Source organism: Rattus norvegicus, chromosome 8, assembly GCF_021556685.1.
Source record: "Rattus norvegicus strain SHRSP/BbbUtx chromosome 8, alternate assembly SHRSP_T2T, whole genome shotgun sequence".
NCBI lineage: Eukaryota > Metazoa > Chordata > Mammalia > Rodentia > Muridae > Rattus > Rattus norvegicus.
Genome location: NC_141541.1, coordinates 26,739,033 through 26,748,471, shown reverse-complemented (window position 1 = coordinate 26,748,471; position 9,439 = coordinate 26,739,033). Strand labels below are relative to the sequence as shown.

Genomic DNA, 9,439 nt, shown 5'->3' with positions numbered 1-9,439 from the left:
GCTACTGTTTCCTATTCGTTTGCTTTCGTTTTTAGCCAAAATCTCATTTAGGCAAAGGTGACCCCAAACCCACTGTGTATCACAGGGTGTTCTGCTCCATCTCTCAAGTCTGGTCCCCACAGGGCAGCAGGGGCAGCCTTCCATCTCATCTGCTCCCCGCACAGCAGGAGAGGTGCCCTCTCCCCCATTTGCTCCAGCTAACGTCCCAGAGCAGGCTCCATTGGGTGGGCGTGGTCACGCCTGAACCAATGACTTCCAGCTGATTGGTCAGGTCAGGTTCTACCCCATCTCTGGACCTGGCAGAAAGACTTCAGATCCAGGACAGAGTTTGGGAGGGAACTTGCTTTCAAGGTAAATTTGAGAGCTGTCAGGAGGAAAAGAGAATTCTGGTGAGTGAGGATAAAAACTATTTCTCTTGTTCAATGCATTGTCATGATGGCAGTTATGGAAGACCCATGTGTAGGGTGGAGGGCCCATTCCAGTACTAATCACGTGTTTTAACACTTTTTAATCTTATATTTTATTAAGGGGGGGGGAGAAAGTGCATGCCCCAACAGGACAAACGGAAGTCAGAGGACCACTTTCAAGAATTCACTTGTTCTTTCCACTGTGAGGGTCTTAGGAATAGAACTCAGGTCGCCAGGCTGGGCTGTGAGAGCCTGTGCCTGCTGAGCCTCTCACTGGCCCATCCCCATGCTGTTAATATTTATTGAGAAGGTTTTCATTCTGATTTTATTTATGCTTTTGGTTTTTTGTTTGTTTGTTTTTGTCTTTGGACACAGGGTTTCTCTGTGTAGTCCTGGAACTCACTCTGTAGACCAGGCTGGCCTCAAACTCAGAGATCTGCCTGCCTCTGCCTCCCAAGTGCTGGGACTAAAGGTGTGCACCACAATGCCCAGCTATGCTTTAAGTTACTTATTTTTCTCTGTTTTCTGTGAGTTACCGTTGTAAGCCACCAAATGGGTGGGTCCTGTATAAGAGGGGACTTAGCTGCTGAGCCATCTCACAGCCAGGTTCCGGAGACCATTAGGATGTGTCAGTTCACCTCATTGGAACCAGTTTGGGAGTGCCTGCCACCCCAGTACCCTTTCCAGGCCAGGCATGGTTACATGTGGCTGTAATCGCATGGGTGGGGGGAGAGGAGTAGACTACACACAGATCCCTGTGAGTTTGATCCTTTGATGCATAACCAGACTGTCTCCAAACAGGAGTGTTAAGGGCTACACAAACACCCCCAAAGCCCACTTCCTGAGCAGAGAGTGGCACTGCTGTCTGACTGGTGCTGTTGCTTTACGTGTTTGAGCGTTTTGCCTGCATGCATAGATGTCACCACATGTAATCAGTGCCCAGGGTTGGTAGAAGAGGCTGTCGGATCTCCAGGGTCTGTACAGTTGTGAGGCCCCGTATGGGTGCTGGGAATCTAACCCGGGTCCTCTGAAAGGTTTAACCACTGAGCCACCGTTGCAGCCTCAGACATCTGCCTTTCAATTTGATTGACTTTGCGACAGGATCCTGAGATGTGGCCCAGGCTGTTGCTGAATTTGTGGCAGTCCTCCTGCCTCAGCTTCCTAAGCACTGGGTGTGCTACTACCTCCAGCTTCTTACCTGTATGTGCCTGTGTGTATGAGTGCCTGTGTTTGTATGTGTGGGCACATATGTCATGTGCACTTGTGGAGCTCAGAGGACAACTTGTGGTGTGAATTCTGTCCTTCCACCATACAGGTTTCTGAAGAGGACCACACTGAGATCTGCCTTTGTTGCTCTTGTTTTATGTGTGCCACATGTGTCACAAGCTGCCCCTGAGCCTTTTCCCTGGCTATGTATGTATGTATGTATATATGTATGTATTATGTATTATGTATGTAGCATGTTGTATATATTATGTGTTTATGTATTATGTTTCTATTATGTATTATTGTGTATGTATGTGGCATGCATGCATGCATGTAACATGTATGCGTGTATTAGTATGTAGCATGTGTGTATTATGTATGTGTTACATATACATGTATCTATACATGTATCTATACATGGGTCTTAGTTACTGTTCTATTGCTGTGAAGAGACCCCACAATCAAGGCAGCTCATAAAATAAGGCATTTAATTGGGGACTTGCTCACAGTTTCAGAGGGTGAGTCCATTATCATCATGGCGGGAAGCACGGTGCTGGAGCATTAGCCGAGAGCTTACCTCTGATCCTGAGGTTTACACAAGGGAGACTGGGCATGACATTGGCTTTCTTTTTTTTTTTTTTTTCCGGAGCTGGGGACCGATCGACATTGGCTTTCAAAACCTCAAAGCCAACCTACCAATGACACACCTCATCCAACAAGGCCACAACTTTTTTTAAAAAAAGATTTACGGGGTTGGGGATTTAGCTCAGTGGTAGAGTGCTTGCCTAGCAAGCGCAAGGCCCTGGGTTCGGTCCCCAGCTCCGAAAAAAAAAAAAAAGATTTACTTTTATTGTATGTGCATTGTATGTCTGTGTGAGAGTGTTGAATCACCTGGAGCTGGAGTTACAGTTTCGAGCTGCCATGTGGGTCCTGGGAATTGAACTCAGGTCCTCTGGGAGAGCAGCTACTGCTCTTTACCCCTGAGCCATCCCTCCAGCCCTTAGGGTCGTACCTTTTCTTAGTGCTTCCTAAGCAGTTCACCAACTGGGAACCAAACATTGAAATATATGAGCCTATAGAAGCCATTCTCATTGAAACCACTGTATCATATATGCATGTATGTATGTATGCATCTATCTGCCTACCTATCTGTCCATACATGTATCTATGCATGTATGCATATATGAACATATCCATGCATGTATCTATGTGTATGTGTATATCCAAATATGTGCCAATTCATCTATGTATGCATCCATGTATCTACCCACATGTCTTAGTCCACAAACATCATGACCAAGAAGCAAGTTGGGGAGAAAAGGGTTTATTCAGCTTACACTTCCACATTGCTGTTCATCACCAAAGGAAGTCAGGACTGGAACTCAAGCAGGTCAGGAAGCAGGAGCTGATGCAGAGGCCATGGAGGGATGTTTCTTACTGGTTTGCTTCCCCTGGCTTGCCCAACTTGCTCTCTTACAGAACCCAAGACCACCAGCCCAGGGATGGCGCCATCCACAATGGGCTGGGTCCTCCCACCTTGACCACTAGTTGAGAAAATGCCTTACAGCTGGGTCTCAAAGGCATTTCCACAACTGAGGCTCCTTTCTCTGTGATAACTCCAGCTTGTTTCAAGTTGACACACAAAACCAGCCAGTACAACCATGTATGTATGTATGTATGTATGTATGCATGTATGTATGTATGCATGTATGTATGTATGCATGTATGTATGTATGCATGCATGCATCCACTTATCTCTATTTTCATGGATCTGGGGATAAATCCAGGGCTTTCTATCAGTTAAGCGAGTGCTGTACCACTGAGCTGTGCCCTGTTCAGCTGTTTTTTTTTTTTAAGGGTAAGAAGCACAGATCTGTGATCTCAGCTCTCAGGAGCCTGAGACAGGAGGATTGCCCCAGTTCCAAGTCAGTCTGGGCCATTCAGTGACACCCTGCATTGAAGAAAGCAAAACAACACTGGGGCTATAGGGTAGGCAAAGCACCTGCCCAGCGTGGTTGTGGCTCTGGGTTCCATTCCCAGCACCACACAGACTGAGCACGGTGGTGCATGGCTGTCAGCCCAACACCCAGGAAGTGGAGGCAGGAGGACCAGAAGTCTAAGATCATCCCTTAGTTATACAGGGAGTTTGAGGTCAGCCTGGAGTACAATGATACCTAGCTCAAAAAATCAGGACTGGTGAGACAGCCCAGCTGTCAAGGACTTCTCTGTCAATACCGAAGACCTATGCCCAATAGCAGAAACACACGTGGTAGGAGAGAGCTGACTCCCACAGGTGTTCTGTGCTGTCCATACGTGTGTGCCCTGCCGCGTTTGTGCATGCACACCCACGTGCACACAAATAAATGCAAAATTTAAAATCATAAATGATACTTCGTATTCCCAAACCCATATAATTCATAAACAGAAAACACCGTGGCACGCGTTTGTCACACTGCATGGCCTGTTCCACTCACTCACCAGTTGCTAGTGGTCTTTAGGATTCTCATTCTGAGCTGGGCTGGGGAAGAGATACTGGCTCGAGTGATAGCCTCACTTCCGTCTGTGACCTGCTGGCCGGCTGTACAATGGCCTAGATTCACAGACGCCCTGACAAGACCGTGAAGCAAAGTCACCTGTTCATGACCACATTAGCAAACCCACCCGAAACAAACCCTGCTGTCTGCCCCACCCCCTACACTGGTTTAGGCAGCGGCTGTGCCCAAGAGGGCCCCTGTTCCCTTGGAGGCCCGTAGCTTATCTGTCCCGGACTGCTAGCTGGCCCCGCCCCCTGGAGGGAGCTGCCACTTAGAAGCTCCTGGTCAGCTGTGTCCGGCAGCTGCTGCTGACCCAGCTGTGGACTAGGGCAAAGGAGAAAGAGGAAAGGGAAGGGGAGGTGGGGGGCAAAAGAGGGGGGCTGGAGCCCTGAGCTTCCTGAAGCTGGGGCTACATCATGGACCAACTCAGGGTGGCCCGCTGGCCTCGGGTTAGCCCCCTGTGTCTCCTACTTGCTGGGGCAGCCTGGGCATCCTCACCCAGCCTCCCGGACCCCAAGTTTGAGAGCAAAGGTAAGAGCTGTACATGGCACTTCCTCATTAAGTCCCAGAGGGCAATGACATGGCCTGAATTCCCAACCAGGGTCCCAGGGGCTAAATGTCCTTCTGAACCTTCAGAGGTACTAGGGGCCAAACTGGTGTCTGAATGGCCTTAAATTGCTAAGATTAAAGGCATGTGACGCTATGCCTGTATTGTTTTTGTTTTTGAGGTACGATCTGTGTAGCCAAAGCTGCCCTCAGACTCATGTAACTGAGGTTGAGCTTGAATTCCAGATCCTCCTGCTCCCACCTCCAGTTGTGGGGATGACCTGCATGAGACATTCGTCTCTGTTGTGTGTTTTGAGGAGTCTGGGATGAGGTAGAAATCGCAGGGATAAGGTAGTACTGGGTCCGATCTCCTGGGGCAGGTGATCACGCTCACAAAGACTGCAATAGATCAGGTAGTACTAGAACAAGACGCGCTGCAGACGACTGTAAACACAGTTTGGCGGGCGGATGGTGCTCGATTCCTTGGACGGGTGGCTGGGAGACGGAAGGGGGGCGGGGGACACGGTTGGCGCTATCGGAGGGCAGCCGGGTGCCTGTAGGAACCGATAGGAGGCCGAGTTCTCTGCGCGCACACACACCCGCTAGGGCGGGGCCAGCACCGCTCAACTTGCAGGGTGAGTGGGCGTGCGCACACGGGTGGAACAGGGCAGGCGGGGTCGCTACTCTCCGTAGTTCTAGAGGCGCCACTTTTGCAAGACCCCTCGAAGGCCCTTTTGAAGAAGAGGGCGGGGCACTATAATTATCGGATCTGCACAGGCGACAGGAGGGAGGGTAAGGGGACTGTGGAAGATAGACCTGGACTCCCCTGATCCCCCTTCCCCCCACCATGACCACCCCCTTTTCTAGCCGCCCTGCTGGCATCCCGGGGCTCCGAAGAACTTCTATGCTTCACCCAGCGCTTGGAAGACTTGGTGTGTTTCTGGGAGGAAGCGGCGAACTCCGGGATGGGCTTCAACTACAGCTTCTCTTACCAGCTCGAGTGAGTACCCCAGGACTGGGTGGCCTTAGGAGGGGGTGGGTGTAGCAGAGCTTCCTGAATGTCATAGCCTGGAATGGTTCCCTCAGCCTGGAGACTAGGTTAAGGGTGGGAAACACCGGGAACGGAGGCGGGAATGGGAGCGGTACGGGTGGTGTGGAGGTCGCCCCCCGGTGGCCGGGGCTGGAATAATTCTCCATCAATGGGCTCCGGGATTATGTTGGAATTAGGACACTACCTAGTCGAGGTAATCAAAATGCTCTTGTCCCCACGATATGGGCCAAAGAAATCCGAAACTCTCCAGTCACCTCCTGCCCTCCCTACTTGTTCAACCTTTTCTCCCCGGTTCCCCCGGCCTCACAGAGGTGAATCAAGAAAGTCATGTCGCCTGCACCAGGCGCCCACCGTCCGCGGCTCCATGCGTTTCTGGTGTTCACTGCCGACCGCGGACACGTCGAGTTTTGTGCCACTGGAGCTGCAGGTGACCGAGGCCTCCGGATCTCCTCGCTACCACCGCATCATCCATATCAATGAAGTAGGTAGGTGAGAGGGGATGGGAGCGACATCGGCCGGGGGTGGGGACGCGACTGGGTCCCCGCCTACAGGATCCACTTCACTTTCTGCAGTGCTCCTGGACGCCCCCGCGGGGCTGCTGGCGCGCCGAGCAGAAGAGGGCAGCCACGTGGTGCTGCGGTGGCTGCCACCTCCCGGGGCTCCTATGACCACCCACATCCGCTACGAGGTGGACGTGTCAGCAGGCAACCGGGCTGGGGGGACACAAAGGGTGAGAACAGCCCCACCCAATCTTCCTGAGTCCTGGCCCAAAGTCCCACTCCTTCAAGTCCCTCTCACAGTGCCCAACATCCCATTGCTTTTTTAAACGGCTTTCTTGCCTGACATTTAGACATTTAAAAAATTATATTTATTTATTTGTGTGTGTTTGTGGGGGGTGCACAATTGCAACTGTGCACAAGGAGAGGTCAAAGGACAACTTCCACGAGTTTTCTATTCCCACCATTTGGGTCCACTGAACCATACATCGGAACTCACGATAGGTCACTGTGCCCCCCCCCGCCCCCACTTTGCTCATGCCTCTGGGGCAACCCATCAGAGCCTCAGCCCCTCTTACAACCTGGTGCAAATTCTCAGACATCAAGGAGGCATTCTCTGTAAGGTGTCTGCCTCTGCCTTTACGTGGCCCAGGGACAGTTCCTGACTTTAGGGTCCTCTCTCTCTGATTGGCTTTGAGCCAAGAACCGGACTTAACAGTTGATACCGGTACTTGAGCCGCCCTGCCCCAATTACCCTTCCCATAATTAGGGTGCTGACTAGATGCCTCCGTGCAAGCCCTCAAATCCCCTCCTCACTGGATGTATTGGTTAGCTGTCTCCTGGCTCCACCGCCCCCAGGTGGAGGTCCTGGAAGGCCGCACTGAGTGTGTCCTGAGCAACCTGCGGGGCGGGACGCGCTACACCTTCGCTGTTCGAGCACGCATGGCCGAGCCGAGCTTCAGCGGATTCTGGAGCGCCTGGTCTGAGCCCGCGTCGCTACTGACTGCTAGCGGTGAGGCCACAGTTCCTCGGGGTGGAGGAGGAGCTGGGCCAAACACCAGGCAAACCTCCCTGACCTTCTTGCCTCCCAGACTTGGACCCTCTCATCTTGACGCTGTCTCTCATTCTCGTCCTCATCTCACTGTTGCTGACTGTGCTGGCCCTGCTGTCCCACCGCCGGTGAGCCCCTTACCTGAGCTCTAACTTACATCGTCCCCTGGGATCTCCCTCTCTAGAGAGAGCGAAGCTCAGATTGGGGTGAGCATTTGCGCAGAGTAACAAACACAGCCTGTCGGTACTAGAATGCAAGTGAGACCACACCCACTTGGAGCGTCACTCCAGCACCTGCTGGAGTTCCCTGGACCTTAGTGATGGCTCCTTCCTGCATTCCTTTGTGGGTTCCATTTCCCAATGTCGTCAGCTTTGTCAAGTCAACCAGAAAGTTTAATGGAAAAGATTTAAGCCAGTGGCTTTAATGATCTGACCAGTCAAGCTGAGGTATTTATAATTCCCTGTACACTCAAAGCTGTGCCCTTCCAGTTTTTCCATAAGTACACTTCCTGTTTGCCTTTCATGGCCTTATTTATTCATTGGGAAACATGCACACTATTTTGTTGGTTCTGGGATCCCATCCCCAGCCTCTAGAAAGGAATGATAGAGTGTGAGGAAGCATACACCAAACTCCTATGCATCCTTCAAAACCACCAGTTCCCCTTTGGTAGGGCCTTGCTAATGCCGCCTTCACAGGCTGTTGCCCATTCCTGCAGGGATGCTGGATGTCATTGTGGTGGTGGGGTTGAGAGGGCACAGGGGAGTGTCCAGTGTCACAGGCCCCTGGACTTGTTTCTAATGATTTCGACAGGGCTCTGCGGCAGAAGATCTGGCCTGGCATCCCAAGCCCAGAGAATGAGTTTGAGGGTCTCTTCACCACCCACAAGGGTAACTTCCAGGTAGGTAACCTGTTTGTCTTCTCTGTTCCTGGGGCTGCCTGCTGCCACATGCTGGAGCCCATGCCTCTGAGCCCACAGGCATTCTCTTTCCAGCTATGGCTGTTGCAACGCGATGGCTGTCTGTGGTGGAGCCCAAGTAGCCCCTTCCCTGAGGATCCACCTGCCCACCTAGAGGTCCTCTCAGAGCGACGCTGGGGAGTGACTCAGGCTGGGGATGCAGGGGCAGAGGACAAGGGGCCCTTACTGGAGCCAGTGGGCAGTGAGCGGGCCCAGGACACCTACCTGGTATTGGATGAATGGTTGCTACCCCGGTGCCCATGCAGTGAGAACCTCTCTGGGCCTGGGGACAGTGTAGACCCTGCGACTATGGATGAAGGTTCAGAAACATCTTCCTGCCCCTCTGACTTGGCTTCAAAGCCCAGGCCAGAGGGCACCTCGCCTTCCAGCTTTGAGTACACCATCCTGGACCCCAGCTCTAAGCTCCTGTGCCCTCGGGCACTGCCTCCTGAGCTACCCCCCACTCCACCTCACCTGAAGTACCTGTACCTTGTGGTGTCCGATTCCGGCATCTCAACAGATTACAGCTCAGGGGGCTCCCAGGGAGTCCACGGGGACTCATCTGACGGCCCCTACTCCCACCCCTATGAGAATAGCCTTGTTCCAGACACAGAGCCTCTGCGGCCCAGCTACGTGGCCTGCTCCTAGGACTCCAGCCTACAGCCTGTAGTTCCTAAACCTACAACTTCTTGAAGAGGATGGCTGAGGCCATATTTAAAGCCCTGGCCCTCTGCCCAGGAAGTGACAGCCTTGCAATGTTAAGATGGATAGTTATGTCTGTATATAGAAATATATATATATATTGATTTTTCTACTGTGACTTTGTCTTATTTGTGTATATATGATGTGAGTGTGGCTGTGTGTCTGCCTCCGTTCATGCCTGGAAGTTGATTCTCTCCTCTCACCTCAAGGGAAAGCACCTTGTTCCTGCCTTACTTCCTGTTTCAGGCCAGCTGCCTGTGCGCTTCTGTTAGTCTCTTCTGTCTGCCTTTGGGTTGCCACAAAGACTGCGGACTGCACCACAACCCTCCCTTCCGGGTACCCCGTCTTTGCCTGGACCTAGCCCATGGAAACAAAGAGTGAGCACTGAAATTTTGGATCTGGTGATATGAGGACAGACTATAATGGTCAGTGTACATTTCGCTAGCTGCTAATATATGCTGCTCCAAAACCTAATGCCTTCTCCATGGTT

General features: G+C 51.9%; 1 protein-coding gene across 5 annotated transcripts; it reads left to right on the top strand.

The window, feature by feature from the left end:
• Positions 1-4,396: 4,396 nt before the first annotated feature.
• On the top strand, positions 4,397-9,421 carry Epor (erythropoietin receptor). 5 transcript variants are annotated; one of them, XR_015626344.1, is made up of 8 exons: positions 4,397-4,678; positions 5,561-5,693; positions 6,054-6,229; positions 6,317-6,474; positions 7,100-7,253; positions 7,333-7,498; positions 8,103-8,190; positions 9,159-9,414. XR_015626344.1 is itself a non-coding variant. In XM_087560402.1 (8 exons), exons 1-8 carry the CDS (start codon positions 4,564-4,566, stop codon positions 9,219-9,221), a joined length of 975 nt encoding a protein of 324 aa, XP_087416528.1. In that variant the 5' UTR covers positions 4,414-4,563; the 3' UTR covers positions 9,222-9,421.
• Positions 9,422-9,439: the final 18 nt, after the last annotated feature.

Coding starts and splice junctions, on each gene's coding strand:
- Epor (XM_087560402.1), top strand. CDS start 4,564: ATGGACCAACTCAGGGTGGCCCGCTGGCCTCGGGTTAGCCCCCTGTGT. Junction 5,694..6,053: donor AGCTTCTCTTACCAGCTCGA/GTGAGTACCCCA, acceptor CCGGCCTCACAG/AGGTGAATCAAGAAAGTCAT. Junction 6,475..7,099: donor GGGCTGGGGGGACACAAAGG/GTGAGAACAGCC, acceptor CACCGCCCCCAG/GTGGAGGTCCTGGAAGGCCG.